Source organism: Crocodylus siamensis, chromosome 4 (genome assembly GCF_052110815.1).
Source record: "Crocodylus siamensis isolate JL-2025a chromosome 4, ASM5211081v1, whole genome shotgun sequence".
NCBI lineage: Eukaryota > Metazoa > Chordata > Crocodylia > Crocodylidae > Crocodylus > Crocodylus siamensis.
In genome coordinates, this window is record NC_143398.1 from 97,967,976 (window position 1) to 97,989,915 (window position 21,940).

Sequence of the window (21,940 nt, forward strand, 5' to 3'; positions counted from 1 at the left end):
ACGTTGGCATGTGCTGTCACACACTATTCTTGCTCAGTGTTGCATATAGAATTGAAGAGTCACTTGCTGATCTTATCTGAGTACATTTTTCTTCAGGCCCCTGTGCACTCTGTTTTCCCTAGAGACTGTTTAGAGAGCACCTAGCCCTTCTTGTAAAATCTGCATGCAGTCGTCTATTACGGCACTGGTATAAATGGAGGACAGGAATCTCTCTCTCCTGCCCCTTCCTCAACTTTGACTTTGGCTAAATCAGGGTGTGCTTACATGGTGCAAGGCAGCTCCAGGCAGATACCTAAGTTAGTTCTCAAACTGGAAGCACTATAGCCAGGTTTGCATGGCACTGCACCCAGGTTGATCAGTCCTACTGAGAAATGGGGCTAATTAACCCAGGCAAAGTGCTGCAGGAACACAGCTATACTGCTTCCAGTTCAGACACATTTTAATTAGCCCAGACATAATTCATGAATACAGTGGTACTTCTTCTAGTCCAGGAGCTGGTATGCACAGAGCTTACTCAGATATGTCTGCTTAGTGCTGCTTTTGCAAAGTGTACTCATTCTCATACCCTTCGATTTATTCAAGACCAGCAGGGCCTGATAGAAATTTATCCAGGAATTCTTATTGAATGAGCCAAAGCAATCTCTGAACCATTAGCAATTATCTTCAAGAACTCATGGACCCTGAGAGAGGTTCTAAAGGGCTGGAGAAGGGTAACTATAGAGCACCCTTTTAAAGGGTGGAAAAAGTGGATCAGGGAATTAAACTGACTGGCTATAACTTCATTACTTGACAAGATATTGAAGTCATTACTAAACAATCAGTTTGTAAGCACCTGGAGGTTAATAAGGTGCTAGTAAATAGCCAGTGTGCATTTGTCAAGAGCAAATTGTGTCATACTGATCTAATTTCCTTCTTTGACAACGTAACTGGCCTAGTAGGAAGGGAAAGCGTAGATATTCCTTCTCAACCTCTCTGGCTCAGATCAAGTATAGTACTCAGGTAAACGTAGATTGCATTTTTAATGAAATGGCTAACACTGCTTTACCACCCCGCAATTATATACCAATGTGGTTTCCATGTGCGGGGTCCTGTTCCTCTCATAACTCTACCATCCTGTATATTTTTAAAAATATTTTAACATTTTCATAACAAAGCTTTTAATAACTTCAGTAAGACTTCTAGTACAGTCTCATGTGACATTTACGTTAACTAGGAAGATGTGGTCTAGATTAAATTTAATAAAAGGTGTGTGCGTAACTGGTTGAAAAGCCATACTCATGCTAGTTACCAATTTGCTTTTAAACTGGGTGGACATCTCAAGTGGAATATTGTACTGGGACAATACTGGGCAGACATCTCAAGTGGGATATCGTTGTAGTGAGCAGGACTGCAGACAAGAATCTGGGGGTTATAGTGGATCGTAGATTACATACGAGTCTACAATATGATGCTGTAGTGAAAACGCAAATTCCTTTCTAGGATGTACTAATAGGAGTGTCATGTATAACACATTTGAGATAATTACTCCGTTTTGCTTGGCAGTTGTGTTGGCACACCGTGTTCAATCTTTGGTGCCACAATTTAAGAAAGGTATAGAAAATAGAAGAGTCTAGAGGAGGGCCTGAATATTTTTAGTCTTTCTGACTTTATTTAGTCAGAAAGGATTATCGGTTCAAGTATGATAGCACTCTTCAGCTATGCATAAGGTTATTGTGGAGAATGGTAATTAATTGTTTTCCATGTCCACTGAAGGTAAGACGAGAAGTAATAAGCTTAAATTGCAGCAAAGATGATTTAGGCTATATATTAGGAAGAATTTTCTAACTAAGTATTTTTATGATACTGTGAACTGTCTGAAAATAGTTGCCTCTGTCTCCATCATGATAGCCATTACAGATCGTCTTGGGAATGACATTGAGGTCTTAGGTCCTTCTGTCTGTCTCCAAAATTGTAATACTGGAAGGCTCTTCTGGCTGACACGTGATGTGTCCATCCAGGTGCCAAGCAGCTGGGGGCCCATTCTTTGTGACAGCTGTCCCACAACTTCATGTTTTTTTCCTTGGCTGACTTAATACCCAAGGGATGAAGGAAGCTTTGGATGCCAAAGACAGGCCTTTCCTCTGCTGCACACTGATAAGCTGAGCCAGGATGTGAGCCCCAGAAATCTGCTTAGTTACATGACTTCCTGGAAGGGTTCTGCGGCCAGGACTTCATCTCTTTCTCTCTCAAAAAAAAAATCTTGTTACAAGCAGAAGACTGGACTAACAGTCTTCGTTATTAGTATTCCATCAATCCAAAGATCTGTACCGATTACTTTAACTTGTGTACTATTAGGACTTGATGCGGGGGTCGCAACATTAAATTGTTCCATTATTTCCTACTTTCTCTCTCTCCCACTTTGTGCTGTAGCAGGATTCTGAGTGAAACAAAAAGGAATTTTCCTAATCACTACTATCCTGACGACCTTCTCCCCTCCACCTTCATTAATGAGCAACTCTAGATTTACTTAACAAGGATGGTGCAGTTGAGGACCCTTTCTTCAATGAGTAAGCAGATGCTTCCTTATGCAAGGATGGTGGGCAGAGGTTGTTTATACTCTTCCCATTGAGTGCGAAGCATCTCAGCAAATAGAGTAGGATCTAGAATAACATTACCTGGAGCAAGTGTTTACCAAATGGATTCTGATCCCCAGAGGATTTTGGGTTGGGGGGGGCAAGGGACAGAAGTGGGGATGCTTGATTCATTGCATTAGTAGATTAATCGTCAATGTCCTGGGTTAATAACTCTTCTAGTTTTCCCAGTGGATCTAACCAATGTATTTCTGCACAGGTCAGGCACTATACATCTGTGTTAAAGCTTCCACAGCAAGACATTCTGATACTGTGGGGGACATCAGCAGAAACAGCAGTATTTTCGGAGGGATAGGAGGTTATACGGACTTTTGAGAAGTCCTGTTTAGATGCTGTTAGTGGGAATGATGCAGGTTGTGAGAGTTTTTTAATTCTGCCGCCATTTTGATGGAGGTAAATTTATAGTTCGAGGAGTGTGGTCTGCAGTGCTAATATGATGTTTGAATGTTGTTTTTTTTATTTCTTTGTTTTGTATTAATTGCTAGCGAGATTGTGTTTTGCAAGAAGTCTGTAATTGGAGGACAAGGGCTCTCTTTCTAATAAAGGTCAGAGGCTGCTGTCTCCAGGGGCCAGTGGTAGAATGAACAGAACTGTCTGACAGATTTTAGCTGAAAACCTGAGCAGATGCCATGCTGTTATTTACCGAGGGGGTCCCATGACCCATCTCTTCCCCCCCCGCCTCCCTCTTCAGTAGGCTAGCCAATCACTGGGGAGTGGATTTAGCTGCTGCTGCTGCCGCCCACACAGGAGAAGGCTTGTAGCTCTTGGCAGTTTTAGCAGGAGTCTGTGTCTTTAACTCTTTGGTGCCTGTAGATCATGATGAGCTGTTTTCTGTTGCCGGTTTGGTGCGGCACTGCATTCACTCTGCCAGTTAATACAGTTTTTTATGAAAGGATTGGTTTTGATTAATCCAGTTGGAATTCCAAAAGGCTTGTAATGATGCAAAGCTTAAGAAACTGCCAGCTTGTGTATCCTAACCTCTGCTCTTCAGCTTTGTCATTCCTCTGTTAAAGGTAGCATGCCCAGGTTACTCTTTCGCACAAGTTTACAAAGCTGCAGTGGACAACGCTTACTACTTGAATCTCTCCTGTTTTTGAGGCATCTGTCACCCTGGCTTCTAGATGCGCTTTGCCTATGTTCACATGGCACTAAACGGTTTTATGCAATAGGAGTCAAGTATTCTCCAACCCTTTGAAGCAGCTGGCTCTGATCCTTTGCAGGGACCCAGGAAGACTGATAGCAGACAAATGTAGGATTCTGTGGCTTTCTGCTGAAAGCCGGGATAAAGAGAGGTCTTATGTGTTGTCATATATATAGCCAGTTTTGGGCTTTCAAGTATTTGCAGCAGAAAGGAATGTCGGAGCTGAGGACTGTGCTTTGACAGTGACCCTGCCCTTGACTCCTAAATTTCCCCCTGGGGGGACAGAGCTGATACATTCCTTGTGAGAGCAGTTGTTGGGGTGGGCATAGGAGACAGTCCAAATTGTATCGAGTGCTCCATATGGAACCAGTAACCTCAATTTTACTCAGGAATTAATTTAATTGCTATACGATATGCAACATGGGTATAACATTTTATTTCTGGTCTGTCATACCTAAAGGGCAAGTAGTTGTATTTAGTGCAGTTCAGAGCTTTTGCATGTCCTTCGTATTTGGTATTCGGGTAGAGCTAATTTTATCTGTGTACATATTTTGAATATGTGATATGTTCCAATCACGGAGGTTTCTAGGCAGCACTAATCCAGGCTTGTAAAGATACTAGCATAGATAACTATGGTGAGACTTGTATCTGAAAGGAAGGGGTGCATTCTCTTGATCATACAAGGATTTTAAAAAAAAAAGGCTTTTCTAGTTGCTGTTGCTATCTGGGAATTCAGCTGCAGAGAGAAGTATAATATTTTCAGATTTCAGACTCCTTTGATTAGAAAGGGAATGCTTCCAACTGAGGTAGCACTGGCTGTCTAAAGGCTTTTCTACACTTGAAATTTAATTTGGATTAAAGTAGCATGTGAACTGAAAGTGCATTCTGGAAAAATACCAAGTGTCAACAGGCCCTTATTTGTTGGTTCATCACATCTAGCCATGTTGGCTAGTATTACTTTCATTTTGTATGGTATACAGTAGTATCTTTAACAGGCACTGGGAAAGCCTGGGAATTGCTGTCTGTTTCCTGTGGAAGTGACTAACCAGAATCAGCAATGTCATGAGCCATTATATCTCTGCATATTCACATATGCCAGGAGTGATCAGAAAGAGCAACAAGACTGGGTCCTGTAGAACTCCACAGCCTTGTACTTCTTTTGGCTTATGGATAGGGACATACCTAAATCATGCCAGAAGTGCGCTGCACAGCGGCTCCTTTAATTTTGCTCTTTTTGCTGTGTGGCACCCCCCACTGCTGATTGGTCAGGGGACCCTGGTAGTCTTGCGACTCGCTGCTTGCTCCTGATCAGCTGGGAGACAAAAACCATAGTTTGAAATATGCTGTGGTTTTTGCCTGCTGCTGATTGGCCAAGGGGCCCTGGCAGCCCTTCTGCTTTTTACTGATCAGCCGGGAGGCAAAAACCACGGCATATTTAAAACCGTGGTTTTTGCCTCCTGGTGAATCAGGAGCGAATGGTGAGTGATGTGGCTACCAGAGTCCCTTGGACAGCAGTGGAGTTGGGGGGAGGAGGGGAGGGCCCATTTCTGGCACAATGTAAGTTGATTCCTACTAATGGATCTTGGGTCAGCTTACAGCGGTAGTGAAGGCTAAGGATGTGGTAGTCATGGGGGACCTGAACTTCCCGGACATCTGCTGGGAAGAGCAGTCAGCCACGTCTGACCGCTCACGTAGGTTCTTAGCCAGAATGCAGGACCTCCATCTAACCCAGGAGGTGCACAGCCTCACCAGGGGAGACGCCTTGTTGGACCTAGTGCTGGCCATGGGTGATGACCTGGTGAGGGGGCTGTGGGTGCTCGACCACCTGGGTGACAGCGATCATCGCCTGCTGGAATTCACCATCCAGCGCAAGGTGGCAAAGGCGTGCAGTAAGGCAGTGGCCCTAGATTTTAGGAGGGCAGACTTCAACGAGCTAAGGAGGATAGCTGGACAAGCGCTGAGGTCCCAGAGGGGAGGGGAGCCAGGTGTCCAAGGACAGTGGTCGCTCCTTAAGGAGACGATCCTCCAATCCCAAAGGAAGGTAATCCCAACAAGGATCAAAGGGAGCAGGAGAGCACACAAGCCTCCGTGGCTTACCAAAAGCATCTGGGAATGTCTCCTTGGCTTACACCCAATGGAAAGAAGGGGTCATCACCAGGGAGGACTATTCTGTAGTTGCTCGGGGATGTAGGGGGTAGTTAGGAAGGCCAAGGCAGAGATGGAACTGAGACTAGCTTCCCAGATTAAGGACAATAAGAAGTCCTTTTTTAAGTACGTAGGGGGTAAAAAGAAGGTCCCGGGTAATGTGGGGCCCTTGCAGGACACCGTGGGAAACTTGGTCGTCACACCAGACGGCAAAGGTAATGTTTAATGATTTCTTTGCCTCCGTCTTCCTAAGTAGGGACCAGAACAGCCACCTCCCTGCTGGGCCCCCCTCGGGCCCCGGGGGAGGCACACCTGGGCCACGGGTTAGCGAGGATTTAGTTAGGGAGCTTCTGGAGGGGTTGGACGTATTCAAGTCAGCCGGTCCGGATGATCTCCACCCTAGAGTTCTAAAGGAACTGGCCGAGGTCACTGCAAGTCCCCTGGCACAACTTTATGAGCACTCATGGTGCTCTGGTGAGGTACCGGAGGACTGGAAGAGGGCCAACGTGGTCCCCATCTTCAAAAAAGGCAGGAAGGAGGACCCGGGAAACTGTAGGCCGGTTAGTCTTACCTCGATCCTAGGCAAGCTGTTCGAGAAAATTATGCTGGCACACATCCAGGAGGGGCCAGCAGGAGACTGCATGCTTAGGGGCAACCAACACGGGTTCATCAGTGGCAGGTCCTGTCAGACCAACCTGGTGGCCTTTTACGATCAGATCACCAGATCGTTAGACGCAGGGGTTGCAGTGGATATAATCTTCCTGGACTTCCGGAAGGCTTTTGACACTGTCTCTCACCCTGTTCTCATTAAGAAACTAGGGGGCTGTGGTGTAGACACCCAGACAGTCAAATGGGTCGCCAACTGGCTGGAGGGCCGCACCCAGAGGGTGGTAGTAGATGCGTCCTTCTCAACCTGGAAGGACGTGGGCAGTGGGGCTCCGCAGGGCTCGGTCCTTGGGCCTGCACTGTTCAACATCTTCATCAGCGATTTGGATGAGGGGGTAAAAAGCACCCTGTTCAAATTTGCTGATGACACGGGGATGTGGGCACACTGGAAGGAAGCAACAGGCTACAATCGGACCTAGACAGGTTGCAAGGGTGGGCGGACGAGAATAGGATGGGTTTCAACACAGACAAGTGCAAGGTGATGCACCTGGGGAGGAACAACCGGCACCATACCTACAGGTTGGGGAACTCCCCTCTTGTCAGCACGGAGGCGGAAAAGGATCTGGGGGTCATCATTGACTCCAAGATGAACATGGGCCAGCAGTGTGGGGTTGCAGTCAGGAAGGCCAACCGCACCTTGGCATGCATCCACAGATGCATCTCGAGCAGGTCCCAGGAGGTGATCCTCCCCCTCTATGCGGCACTGGTCAGGCCGCAGCTGGAGTACTGCGTCCAGTTCTGGGTGCCACACTTCAAGAGGGATGTCGACAGCATGGAGAGGGTCCAGAGGAGGGCCACTCATATGATCAGGGGACAGCAGGGCAGACCCTATGAGGAGAGACTGCGGGACCTGAACCTGTTCAGCCTCCAAAAGAGAAGGCTGAGGGGGGATCTTGTGGCCTGTTATAAACTAGTCAGGGGGGACCAGCAGGCATTGGGGGAGTCCCTGTTCCCCCAAGCACCGCCAGGAGTGACCAGGAATAACAGTCACAAGCTGGCAGAGGGTAGGTTTAGATTAGATATCAGGAGGCGCTACTTCACGGTCAGGGCGGCTAGGATCTGGAACCAGCTTCCAAGAGAAGTGGTGCAGGCTTCTACCCTGGGGGCGTTTAAGAGGAGGTTAGATGAACATCTTGCTGGGGTCGTTTGACCCCAGTATTCTTTCCTGCCATGGCAGGGGGTCGGACTAGATGATCTGCTCAGGTCCCTTCTGACCCTAGAAACTGTGAAACTATGGATAAGTGCTTGGTGGAAGTTTTTCATGAATAGTATTGGGATCTCTGTGCTCTACTAGTCTTGATACCAAAAGCAGATCTAGAGTTGGTTCACTAACATGAAGGCCTAAAGACTTTTGGCCTTTATGTGTTCTGTTGTACTGAGGAGCCAGTCGGCTAGAACTACGTTGTACAGGGAGCCAGATGAATAATCCAGTCAGGTCATGGTGATGCAGCCGTGGTCAGGTCTGTACTCATTCAGAATGAGATCACGAATATAATTGATTTTTTTGACAGCTGACCTTGCACTGATCAGCATGAACTGGAGTCTGGGATATTGTATTTTGTAATGAAGTTTTCCAGCAGCATTTGTCTCCTGGAGGACTCTTACATCTATTTTTGCCTCTTGCCTTATGCTTTATTAATGCCTCTTACATTTGGACTAATCCCCTTTTGGTCTTTTTGTATGTGATTTGGGAACTGTCAATATACGCATCACAAGGTTTTTCATTCTAGTTCTATTTATGGCAATCTCCCCTTGATTTTTCTTGACTCCGATGCTTTGAAGATACCAAGTGTTCCCCTTACATTTGGCTTTCCTTCTCCCACCCCTACTTAATGTATTGATGTTATGTTTCAGGGAAGCCTTTTAACAGTTAGTCTAGTTTCAGCCTTCATTCAGGTGATTCTCTTGAGATCCCATCAGCATTTCTCTTTAATTAACTGGAAAAGCCATTCCTTTCTTTTCTATAAATTGCATATTGGTGTGCCAGGCTCTTCAAGATTTGCTCGTACCAGAACCTTGGAACTGCATTCCACTGGCAAATACAGGGTAGCAACTCTAGACAATGTTGTCTTCAGGTAATGTGTCTTTTAGGACTTTATTGAAATGTTTTCTTTCACAAAGGATCAACAGAAAAAAAGATCATTAAGGTAAGGTGGTAAAGAAAAAGGATTAGAAGAGCTATGACAAAGCAGTTCAAATGGCCAACCCTGTGCAATGCCGTGTTTATCGGCTTGTTTGGTTCCCGTGCTCTCAGGTTTATTTGAAATCTACCAATGGGCATTTTTTAAACTTTGGATCTCAGAAAAGAGAGAACTCATTGCATTCAGATCTGTTCAGCTGACCAAAGGATACTTATGGTTAAAGAACAAAACTATTGTATCTAGTGACTTCCATATCCCAAGGCTTGTAAGTTGCTTTATAAAACATGGTGAATCAAATCCCAGCAGTGCAGGGCCTCCCCAGGTGAACAGAAAATTTGTTAAGGTTTCAGTACCCCAATGTTGTCTGGGAATTAATTTAATTGTAAAAACTTGGCCAAATCAAGAGAGTACCCCTTGTTTTTGAATGATGCACTGACTTCTTTAGCTTTGTATTACACAGAAGCCAGATGCAGTTCCAGTATTTTTGTTCTTTAACCATAAGTATCCTTTGGTCAGCTGAACAGATCTGAATGCAATAAGTTCTCTCTTTTCTGAGATCCAAAGTTTAGTAAATTCCCATCAGTAGATTTCAAATACACCTGAGAGCACAGGAACCAAACAAGCTGATAAACACGGCATTACACAGGGTTGGCCATTTGAATTGCTTTGTCATAGCTCTTCTAATCCTTCACACTGGGTAGAAGGCAATGCCTTGGCTTATTAGTATATGGCTGTTGTGGGCAGAAATGAGAATTCTGATGCCCCTCCTGCCTCCCCCGGTGCCCTGATCACAGCCCAAATTCAATGGATGATCTCAGTGCTTTCTGTCATGGATTACTTTGGACTGTCCTGTTGCATTTGTACAAGGGAGAGAGGGGGAGACTGAACTCTTCTTGCTAGTAGTTTAGTTTAAAAGAGCACAGCCTCTCCATCACTCAGACCTCCTGCATCTCAAGCCACTACCCTGACTCCATCTCTCTGACCTGGCCAAGGCTGCTATTTTGGAGCACAGGTAACCACTTCATAGTCGAAGTTGTTACGGTGTTTCCATTTTATTGAACTAGAGTTAAGCCTCCTGTCTAAAATCTGCAAGCAAATGCATGTCTACCTCAGCATTGGCACGTTAAAATCTGGGGCAAGGAAAGAAAGTTTGCACCTATTGTCAGTTAAATCAGACATGGTTCTGATTGGAGACACTGAAAATAGATGAGTTCAAATACGGTTCTAATAGTTTTTGCTGCTTCAAAGGAAAAAAATGGCAAGAGATCAAATTTAATATTCTGGACTCCCCCAATAAAGATATTAAACATAGGATTAAAGTTTAATTAAATTCCAGTGCGGAAAAACAAGAACAAGATTTAAATAGCAACATCAGAACCTCCTGCCCATCCTAATGTCCCATTTTTGTGGGATCTTTGGATACATTAAGGCTCTGACTTGATGAGGAGGGACCAGAGCCTGAGTTTAGACGGATGGAGGCCAACCTTTTGGACAGGCATGCCACAAATTAGCTCCATACTCTCCCCATCCTCTGCTTGTTCTGCTGCTCTAGTTTTTGCTCCCTACCTTATCTGCAGCTGTGCTCCCTGCCCCTTCTTTGATCTGCTGCTTGCAGCATGCAGAAGCTTCCTTTGCTACTTGTGGTGACACGCATGCTTCAGGTTGGTCATCCCTGGTTTGTTTAGACAATGGAAAACAGAAATGGGGAGGCAGCAGAGCAGGGCAGACTCCTCAGCAGGGTGTGGAGCCTGTGGGATTCTCTCCTCCTCTTTCACATTGAGGTTCCAGGAGTGGGAAAGTGGGTTTCTGAAGTTAAGAAGAAGCACCAGAGCCCCAAAAGACTAGCAGGTTGTGGGGGCAGAAGTTTCAGACTTAATTCTCTAAGGGTCATGGTAGGGGCCATGAGCCTCCTAAGGACCACAGTGATGGCTTGAACAATATGGGGCAGAGGATGGAGTGGGAGGGGTGTCAAAAAACTAGCAGGGCTATATGAGAATGTGTGTTGAGTATCTGTGTCAGGCTTTGTGATGCTCACACAAGAAGGTTGAGGCAGGTGCTCAGTTGAACCCCTGCTCCTGTGCATCTTTCAAGTTAAAAGCATAGAAGTTTACAATGAAGGTACTCAGCTAATTATGCTGGTACAGACACCATCACATCTTTCAGCTTGGGTAAGAATCCAACACATGCACCGCAGAACAGGAGTTATATAATTTATTTCCATGTATCTAAATGTTTGCATTTTTTGGATAATGTTTACCTTCTAAGTCTGAATTTCCTGGGTTTACTGTTATATTTCACTTTCAATCTTAATTTCATTTTGCAATATAAGTTTGTCTGGGAATAATTATGAAGTCTCTGCTGGAATTATAGTCACCCTGCTACAGCTAGTCATTTTGGAGTGACAATAACCCCCAAATTGGTGTTTTTAAATATACTTGTGTAGTTTGGGAGGAACCATGGAAAGCTTTGTTTTTTTCAAGATTTGATTTCTCTTCTTGCCATAGACTTCAGCTCAAAGGACAATGCTCTGAATTGAGACCTTTTGAAGTTTATTTAAGGGCAGAAAGTTAATTACTTGGTGTGGTCAGTGGCAGGAAAATCTACAGTATTATTTCTGAAAATTATTTGTTCCATCTGCATGTCAGGGTGTTTCTGCTGCTTGGATTCTTTCTCTCTCTCACTCTATTCTTTTAGTCATAAAGTAACTCCTAGTAGCTTGCTTTTTTGGAGGTAATCTGCTTTCAGAAGTCTACTTCTGTATAGCCAAGGGTACCTACCAGAGAGAACAGGCGATCCTGTTTTACAGTAACAAAATGGGTTGCACTGTAACGAAAAAGGTTTTCTTTTGTAACATGCCAGCATTTGGCTGATTTGTTTGGCAAGACATCCAAAAAGGACCTTGGCTCTTTTCCTGGTGGCTTAGTGATACACATTTTCTTTTCCTTTTCCTCCTATGAACAGGATGGTACAGAAAATAAATATTCCCAGGTGCTTCTGGATTTGAGATGGGATCTACCTTGTTGCTTCATACATTTTGATCTCCACAGATAGTGCAGGAATCCTGTGAAGAGGGATTCACAGCAAATATCTAACGCTCTGTTCTAAGGTTAGAGTCTCTAGCAGTACCCAAAGGAGTAAACCAGCCTCCAAAAAGATCCACTTATCTCCTTAGGAACTGTAAGCATGCCCAGAGTTGCCTTCTACATCTACCCCGGTGATAGTTCCCAGCCCCATTTGTAATCTTCTTAAAAAACTGAGCGCCTCTGATTCACACATTTTGTTGCTGGGACATTCTGACAGAGTCAGATAAGCCCTGGAACACAACCATTTACTTACAGAAATTTCCCTTTGACAATTGCAAAAGCGTGTCTCCCTTCCCGTGTCCACTGAGACCTTTGTAGATGGTCCTTGAAGTATTTATCATGGTGGAACGATGAGCGAGTCTCCATCCTTGATTTGGTATCTGATTTCTGCATAAACTGTGGAGTGCTTTGTCTGAGCCTTGACTTGGGAAATAATCAGTTTCCCTGGTCTGAAGCAAAACACCCCTGTTCTTTAATAACTGCCCCCCCCCCCCCGGCCTCCCAATTTGAAAAAAACTCCCGCTTCCAGATTGGGGAAAACAACACTGTGTAGACATGCTAGCAACTTAACAACATTTGCTAATAACAATTGGACATGGTTATCCTTTTTGAATTACTTTAACAATTTATTCTATAAGAGTATAGGCAAGGAAGCCATTAGCTACCAAAAGCAGTTGCTTTTATGACCAGAATCTTTTATCCCCATTCTCTGTTTAAACATCAGCAGCACCTGGCTGAAAGAGCCATTTAATCCCATATTTCCTTTTGTGTCATCTTTACCATGCTGACCTCTGTTTGGTCCATTTTCATGCTCTGCTCTCCTTTGAACTGCATTGGACTGTTATTTTGGGCTGATGCTTGGTAAGTTTCTGAATAGGAGCCCTCAAGAAAAATCCAGATGCTGGGAGAAGTGATGTTGATTTGATCAGTGGCAGAATCTCCTTCACTTACTGAACCTATGCCTTGATACAGTGTTGTGGGGCTACTGATAGAAATGCTACTTTTTGGCTAAGGCTTTTGTCTGCTCTATAAAAATAACCTCATCAGGGGACCTGGTTACAACAGACTTGTACTTTTGACCTGGTTACAGCATGATTAAAACGTGTAGAGTATATACAGCCTATCAGCATTTTAAATAGGTCATGCAGTTGGGCTAAAATGGTAGACATGCCCAAATGAGTACACCTGGGCATATGCAAAGCTTTCTTCTGATTTAAATAACCTGCTTACAATTTGATTGGGTTCCTTTTATTCTGTGCATTTTAACCAGATCAGATAATGATAATTCTGTACGCTAGCACTCTGATGCAATTATGTTTGAAGAGGTGTGAAGAGGCTTTAAAGCAAAGGCTTTTACCACTCCTCCTCATTAAAATATTCCATATGATTATAAAAAAGTGCTAATGGTGATAACGTCTTTTGCTTGGCCAAATTCCAGTTGGATAATTTCTTTTAGAATGCATCTACACGTCACCCTACATCACCGTAGCAATGTGCTATGTCACTGTACAACCCGCTATGGGATCATGTAAGTCTACCTGTGATCAGCAGCTACTTTGCCCTTGTGGTGCGTTCCCCAACTTTATCATGTTGCTATGACGAAGTAGCAGCTAAAACCAACTGTGTGCTGTGCGCATGGTGCAGTATGGGTGGTTACTGTGCTGTGCTTTACTACTTTCAAAAGAAAGTACTAAAGTACAGCGCAGTAACAATATCACTGTAGGGCAACCTGTAGACTCACCTTTATAGTATCAAATGCATGTGGCATTCCTTAATCTCATCTTGAAATATTGAGGATTGCTACTGTGTGGTGTTAAAACACCTGCTGGGATTCATGCCAGGGATATCTGGATTTTACTAGCAGCGAATTAAGTGTTTGGGGATTTTTCATGCTGAAAATTTACCAGATAAATATAAAATACATACTTGCTTGGTCAGCTTTTCAATCAGTGCTCACATATCATTTCTCTTATTAACTTGTAGATTTTCCTCCTGGGGAATTGCGAGGGGCAGGGGGAAAGGAGGCTGTGTGGTTTGTTGGTTAGAACCCTGGTATCTGGCTCTGCTCCCTGAGTGTTGCCGTCTTGTAGCATGGCCTTGTACCTTTATTATTACTCTTTATTACGCTGCCAGTATAGCTCTAGAGCAATCCCTATGGTAGAACAGGTTATCTTCTGCTCAGGTTCTAACACAGTTAAAGTTGTGGTTTGTGCAGATGGAGTCTAACAGTTTGAGTCCATGTCTTTTACCCAGGTAAATGAAAACAGTTCACACAACAGATTTTAACTGGGTTGAGAGTGCAGTCATACAGAAACTGGGGCCCGTGATGTGGTTCTATTTGTAGCATAGACAATCCCTTAACTTTTTCTGTGCTTCCATTTCTACATCATTAAAGTGGATAGGAGGGGAAATTACTGATATCATTCTACTTCTCTGGGGATATCATTCCAACAAATCACTTGCTTCTGGGTTTCAGCTGTGTAATGGAAGAACTGTAGAAATCCCTAGGCTCTTAAGACTTTTTGGGTCTTTCAGTAAGCTGGAAACTGCCCAGGTTGATGTTCTCTAATCTCCAAGAGGTGCTTATTCACCATTCAGAGAGGGAACCAGCTCTATGCTAGAACCCCTGCCTCCCTATAAATGCTGACCTGAGGCTATATTAAGGAAAGGTAAACAGCAGTACTTGGCAGATGAGAAACATGAAGAGTAAGTATTTTGAGAAGGATACTAAGAGAAAAGTTAAAAATAAAGCTATGATAGGAAACAATAATGAAGCCAATATTGACAATACAAATAGAAGATTTCACTTATAAAACATATGCAATGAGACTAAGGTGCATCCAAGCAGAGAGAGTAATATAGGCAGCTTTAAGCTGCATCTAAAACAGCTGATAATACCAAACAGCTTACAAATAAGGGACTAACTACATTGTGGACAAAGAACTGGACATAAGATTCCCACAGTGGTTGTAATGTCAAATACATATGTAATATAACCTCCCTATATCTATTTGATATTTCCCTTTTTAAATGTTAGTTGTTTTGCTTACAGTGCTGCCCTTTTAGCTTATTTTCATCTGATTATCCACTGTGATTCCCCATATCCTTTTTTCAGCTTCCCAAGGTAGAGTGCCTCATGTTTTAAGTATGCCCCATGTGCTTTAGTGCTAAATGTCCAAATTGAACTGCATTTAAATAGCTGTTGTTTGCTTTCATCCAGTTTACAAAAAGAAACCTGGATTGCTTTGTAGCAGTGATCTTTCCTTTTGATTATTTACCAGTCCTCCAATCTTTGTGTTGTCTACAAACTTTATCAGTAATGTTTTTATTTTCTTTTGGGTCATTGGTAAAAATATTAAATAGTAAAATGCCAAGAATTAATCCCTAAGGGACCCCAGTAAAAACATATCCTCATTCAATGATAATTCCATATTTACAGTTACAGTTTGAGACCCTGCCAGTTAACTGAATTTCATTCATTTAATATGTACCACATTGATTTTGTACGCTAGTTTATTAAATACAAATGTCTTGAGGCACCAAGTCAAATGCTTTATAGAAGTCTTAAGTAATAAACATAGATACTATTGTGATACTAATCTTTTTCTCAAGTAAAGTTGCAATTTTTTTTTAATTGTGTTGGTTTAAAAAGAACTTTTTTTCCCCATAAAACCATATTGTTTGTCATCAGTTATAGTACCCTTATTACATTATTTACCAATCGAGTCCCCTATCATCTACATTTTGGTCCTGGGATTGATTTCAGGGTAAGAAGACTCAATGAATGTGGGTCATGTTGTTTGTCCTTTTTAAGTATTAGTGCTTTTTTAGTCTTAATCCCCTGAAACTTCCCAAGTGTTCCAGAATTTACTGAACATCAGCATTAATGACTCTCAGACTTCTTTGGCTAGCTCTTTTGAAACTTTTGGATGCAAGGAACCTCAACCAACTGAATTTTTTTAAAAATCTGTTTTTTTAGTAGTAGCTGTTGATAATTTTTGCTAGTTACTGTTAGAATAAGAAAAATTTCATTATTGTAAAACTGCATTGGCTGGCTTTTTCTCAAAATACAAAACAAGTATTTATTGGGCACTTTTGCTTGTTTTAACATCTAGTAATGGACAGTAACATTGTTAGAATTCTTTTAGTTACTCAATTACTGAACCTTGAAAAGTCCTTATTTAATTGCTGGCTTTTTTGTCTCCTGCCCTTCTGCTTCCCTTATCAATTGTCTACAACTCCTAGCTTCCTAGTTGTATATACTTTACTATCATCAAATTCCACTTCCATTTGTTATTTGTGTGTAAAACTTTGTATACAAACGTACTGAGGAAGTAAAAAGGTTGGCTTTTTAACTGTCATGGTCATCCTTTCTTGTTGGGTTGGTGCATCTAGTAAGATGTACTCAAATGGTTTCCTATTATCTATTATATTTGTCTATTTCAAATTCTTTTTACCATTTGTATTGACTCATGATTGTTTTCAGCTTTGAAAAACTATTACCTTTAGACCCTTATGTGTGTGTGTAATATGCCATGGGTTGTCAGTCAGGGGTACTTGGGAAGGCCCTAGGGGGATGTACAGGTGGGGATGGAGTGCCACCACCCACCATCCCATGATGCCACTACTCCACTGCACCCCACCTTGCACCCTCCCCCCCCACTCTGCATTTGGCTGCTGGGGGTACACTTATTTAAAAAAAAAAAAATTAAAAAAAAAAAAGGTTGACAACCCCTGTAATATGCTACCAGTTTGGACTTTGTTCTTTTTGCACATAACAAATGTAATTACGTTCTGATCATTTACACCTAAGTTATTAGTGCTGGAATGAAATTTTAACTGTGGTGATCCAGGAAATCCAAATGAAGCAAGGACTTTTGTGGGTGATTATCTTTTATTGTACCAAGTGCATGGCTAAGATATTGGACCATGCAATTGATTCAACAACAAAAAATATCACCCACAAAAATCCTTGCCTCTCACCTAAGTTGCTACTAATTTTTAGCTTTGTGATCAATTCGTCTTTATCTAGTATAGAATTCTTAACACTGGATATAACCCTTGAATTAGGAAAATTGTTTTCTACAAATGTTAAATATTTCAAGGATGTTCTAGGGGCCTGGGACCTTCAGCATAGGTCCCTCAGATTGAGGTTCCACATGATTATGCAGCCTTTCCCCTACCCTGCACATTATGGATAGGTGCTTAATGAGCCACTTGTCTTGGTCTCTAATGTGATATGATGGTTGGCAGATGCCAACTAGTGCCCCATTTTGAGCATTATCAGTTAGAACATTGATGCATAAGGATTCAAGATAATTTGTTTCTGAGATGTCATTGATTTAGAAATAGGTAATGGCATTTTTGACAGTTTGTCATTCCTACACCCTTTTTTGCCTAGTCAATCTTTCCTAAATAGGTTAGAACCATAGATTTTTAACATTCTAGTTACGTGAGTCTTTCTGTTGGGTTTCAGTAATAACTACTAGGGCAAATTCATGTTCAGAAGAGCAAAAACAATTGCTTTTGTTTCACCTAAGCATTTTGCATTGGTGTATAATTAGTTAATTTTTTTCCACGTTCTTGGTGTCTTTGTTTCTAGCTTCTTGAATTTTTTGTTAAATGAGTTTATTTTTTCTCTTTTTTCATCCTCTCTCCCTTTGTTTAATATCCTGATTGATCTAGGACCCTCATGTCTTCTGGAAGACAGGTTATACTTCTGTTGAGAAGGAAACCATCCAAACTATACAGCTGTCTCCCATCATGTAAGGTAGACCAGTGCTCCAATAAATCCAATCCCTTTCCTTTGCACAATTAACATGAACAGAGAGATGGTTACCTGTGTTAGTATGAAGTCATTCAGGAGGTAGGGCAGGATGGCACCTTAGAGACTAACTGGTTCAAAGTCATGAGCAACAACCTACTTTATCAAAGGCTGGTGAAGTTAGGTGCTCAGCCTCTAGCCCAAGGTTCCAGATTCAGTCCGTGGAGCCATGTCATCCATCCTGTAGGGATCCTCACAGGTCTAGAAATTTGGAGGCAGGGGAATGATGGCAGTATTAATTGCCCCTTACCTGCTACCATATTTCCAGACCTGTGAGGAGCCCAATGGGCTGGATGATATGGCTCTGTGTGCTAGATTTACACCAGTCTCTAGTGGAGTTGTGCACCGGGTCATTTTAGTGTGTGGGTTCAGGCCAGCATGCGACTGGATCCAGAACTTGGGCACCAGCCTGGCTCTGTAACACTCATCTAGCACAGGGGGCCAGACGGTTGAGCGCCACTGAAGTACAGTCTCTTGCCAGCTAAAGCTCATGCTTCTCTGAACACACTAGTCTCTAAGTTGTCATCCTGTCCTACTTTCTGCCTACCTTAAACAGCAAGTCACGTAAAGATTCTTCTGCCTTCCTTCTTAGAGAGCTCACTTGGACTTGCTTCTTCACTAGGTTTCAGAATGCTCTCCAAAGGAGTCTTGATATGCACCATCATTAGGGAATCCTTCGCCAGCTTTAGACACCATTCAGTCTCAGTAATGTCTTGTGTCTTGACTCCAGAAAGAAAGTACACCATCCTCTTGTGCTCATGTCCCGTGCAGAACTCGCTTTCCATTCTTCCTAGTATAGTATCCCAGACTCAGTGGTTGGAGATCTTTGTGTATGCATGTCATTTGTTTATGGGTCAGATTAAGCATCCATTCACAATTGTGTGCCATGCTCTTCTGTTTTCTGTTAGACCAGCTAAATCTTCAGAGGTGTCACATTCCATCTTTTTCTGATTGATAAAAAAAGGTGCCATCTTAGACATTGGGGAATGAACCACACAAAACCTCATCTTTATACCAGTAGTTCTATTGATCTTGGGTCTTTGAAGAACCATTTGGTCCTAGTAACCCCCACATTATTTCTGATGGAATGGTTTTGCCTGAGTACTGGCAATGGCATGGTAGTTCATTATTTGATGGTTGTGAAAAGGGAGCTTATAGCTCTCTCCAGCTTTAGAGGTTGCTAGAAATGCCGAATGTATCCTATCCACCTATGGAGTTATCTAGCTGTCTTATAATAAGTCAACTAAGTTCAAGGCCAGCTTTCCAAACCAGAGGTTTTCCTTTACCTTTCTTCCTTTGTAGGAGTGGCACAAGGGGTGAGTTTAGCTATGCAAGCAGAGTGGACTTTGTTGTTTCAAGGAGTTGCAAGGTAGCATTTCTAAAAATCAAGGCACTTTTACATGGGGGTGGGAGGTGTTGCTTTAATTTAAGCGGCTCCAAGAGCCACTCTAATTAAAGTGCCTTAGTGTCTCGTGTACCAGCATCTGTATGCTGAAAAATGGTGGCAGGGATGCTTGAACTAAAGCTCATTTGACCAGCTTTAGTTCAAGTGTCCCTGCTGCCATGTTTAAGGGCAGGGATGCTGATACATAAGATGCTGCTGTTGGAGCATGCTAATTACCACAGTTCAGCAGACTTGATTAATGGAGTCAGCTCTGATGCACTGTAATTACACTGTATCAGAGCAGCCTCTATGCTCGTGTGCAGGCACCCGTATTTATTAGCTTGATATTAGACATTCATTGCTAAAAAAAAATCTAAACAAATCTTATCTAGAAATCTGAATGGAGCAAAAGTCATCTGGGTTCTGCTGGATCATTGGACTGGTATTTTACTTGTTATGCCTGTGTCTGTGTCCATACTTGAATCCAGTTCAATCCCTGGTGCATTTGAACCCTAGTGAGGGGGAGTTGTGCCTGAGGAGTCCAGCAGGGCATGACTGAGCATACTTTGAACATCTACACAAGCCAATGTGGGTGGCAATTCATTCTGTCACCTCAAATAAGTAGAGCTTGGGGAGGGTACTACTGAATTCTTCACTTTACGTCCTTCTTATGTAATATATATGTATCATTAGTAAATGGAGCAGAGGTGGTGTGTGAGAGAACACAATTTCTATTTCTTTTTCTGAGATAAAAATATTTGTGCCAAACACTCACATTTCCAAGGAGACATTGCCTCTGCCTTTTTCTCTTGATCACATTCAGTTAAAATGTGGTGCCTTGCATTAGCAGAGTCCTGGTTAAGCTTATCATGTAGGGCTGAGTGAGGAAAGGGTTTTTTTTTTTTCTCTGAAGGTGGGGAGAGGGAGGTGAACCCATTTTCCTAGTTTGCTGGAACAGCAGTTCTTTGGGTTTTTTTGGTGTTTCTGTTTTTTACAGGTGAGCAATGCAAAAGAGGTGATATTTGTCCTGTTGCACTAGGGATGGGGGATGGGCTTGGGGCTGTGGGGGGAGAGGGGGAGCAAGACGTGTTGGATCTTGTGGCTGTAGACCTATGCTGGGTAGTTCAAGAAGAGTCTTATTTGCTTTGTGCAACTTTTGCCATGGTCCTTTCTGATTGGCAGACACTTGCAAAATTGGAATTGGGGATTAGTATTTGAGTGCACTTGGCAAGAGGGTGCTCGCTTCAGCCAGTTGTGGGGAGCAAGCCCCCAGGCAGCTGGAACCTGATACACAGTCTGGAATTGGGAGGCAAGCCAGCTGCTTTTTTCCTTTTAGCAATATTAAAGGCTGTAAAATACTAGCATACAAAGCCACCTGCAAAAGCACTCTGAGCCCTTTATTTCTTCCCTACTGATCCCACCCTGATGTCTTCCTGTCTCTCTCGGTAAGTTTGGGGTGCCTGGCTTGTTGCACCATCCTTTTAGCTTTAGGACTCCTATGAGGTTTCTTCCTTGGTCCCTGTGAGTGGTTTCCTATAAATATATAGCTACTGAATTATGACTAAGCTTTGGCTGTTGACTAATGCTTTTGGCTAAGATATTGCAGCAATGGCATACAGAGCTGTGCTCTCTGTGGGTTCACGGATGATTCCTGCAGTGGGAATTAGTGAAAAAGGAGCTGGAGAGAAAGACTGGGTTCTTGCCCTCCTTGACCTTGGAGGATAGTTCCTCTGCTTCATTCACATTTTAAAGGACCCTTCTGTAAAGCAAGCACGCTGTAGTACAGCGTTAGGAGTTTGGTCTGGGTTTATTACTAACCCCACCCATCCCTGCCTTTTGCAAGAATCTTGTGAGGCCATGATTGTGTTTTTAGAAGGAGAATGACAGAGAGAAATTCCCTGGAGGCAAATGCAGTGTGTGTGCTCTACACGCCAGTACAGACACACGGGGCTGGGAACTCCCAGAGAGAGATTAAGTAGAGAGCGAGCAAGAGAGAGAGAGACAGCTAGCAGAACAGCTAGAGCTGGAGGAGGAGGAGGAGGAGGGGGGAGGAGGAGACTAGACGCTTTTTAATCTTCAAACTGAGCCATTCGGATTTTTTTTCTTTCCAAATCTTGGTCTCTACATTTTACTGAAGTGCCTTTTGCATTCCGGGATCATCACGCTACTGGGTTTGAACAGCCCAGGCTGACATGATGTACCTCTGGGTGAGTAGAGAGCTGTCTGTGAGGGCTTACACACTTTGCACATATAAGGAGTGGAAAGCCGAGGGATTCTGTGCTCGCATGAGCGGCCTTCTCCTTCGGGCTCAGCTCTGTGCAGCCCCAACACACAAGTGGGCTTTACTACCCACCGTAAAAAAATTATATTTAAAAGTTTATCCTGGTAACTGTATTTTAAGCAGACTTCTATTGCAGGGAAGTTCCTTTGGTTTTGCACTGTTTGGGACAGGCACCTTGGACTGAATTTCTAGTGGAATTACCCTCCTTGTCTACTACCTGTAGGACCTGTCTCTTCTGTGCATGTGGGCTGATCCCACACGTATCTTCCTACACTCTGTGGGGTTTTGGTACGTCTGAGGGGTCCCCACGTGGCTTGGGGCATGATAGCAACAAGTTTATAATCCCTGAACATCAGAAGGAGAGAAAATGATCTGGGAATGGCTAGTTTGTGCAACTGAGGTTCATCTACAAGAAGCTGGAAGCGCAGATGTTTTGCCAGAGGTGCCAAGATTACTAGAATTTCTGGGGGACTGCTCAATTTAGTGAGAAGAAAAATCTGAGAAGTATTGGAATTAGCTAGCAGTATAAAAATAAGCAGAAACTTTCAGCTTTTGAGCACATGCTGGGGTTTCCTTTGGAATAATCTGCTACTAGAGCTGCTTGACTAGTCTTGTAAAAGTAATATTCTCTGCTCTTTGGCAGCC

The 21,940-nt window shown here is 43.1% G+C and overlaps 1 protein-coding gene across 14 annotated transcripts in view; it reads left to right on the forward strand.

Annotated features, from left to right (window-relative positions):
- RBFOX2 (RNA binding fox-1 homolog 2) overlaps positions 1–21,940 on the forward strand; it is a 258,241-nt gene that overhangs the window by 87,910 nt on the left and 148,391 nt on the right. The window contains exon 1 of one of the 14 annotated variants that reach the window (XM_090043125.1): positions 21,098–21,221. The exons of the other annotated variants lie outside the window; for them this stretch is intronic. Within the exon in view, the coding sequence (XP_089899251.1) occupies positions 21,207–21,221 (15 nt within the window). The 5' untranslated portion in view covers positions 21,098–21,206. Of the gene's footprint in view, positions 1–21,097; positions 21,222–21,940 lie in introns of those variants that run through there. 14 annotated transcript variants of the gene reach the window in all.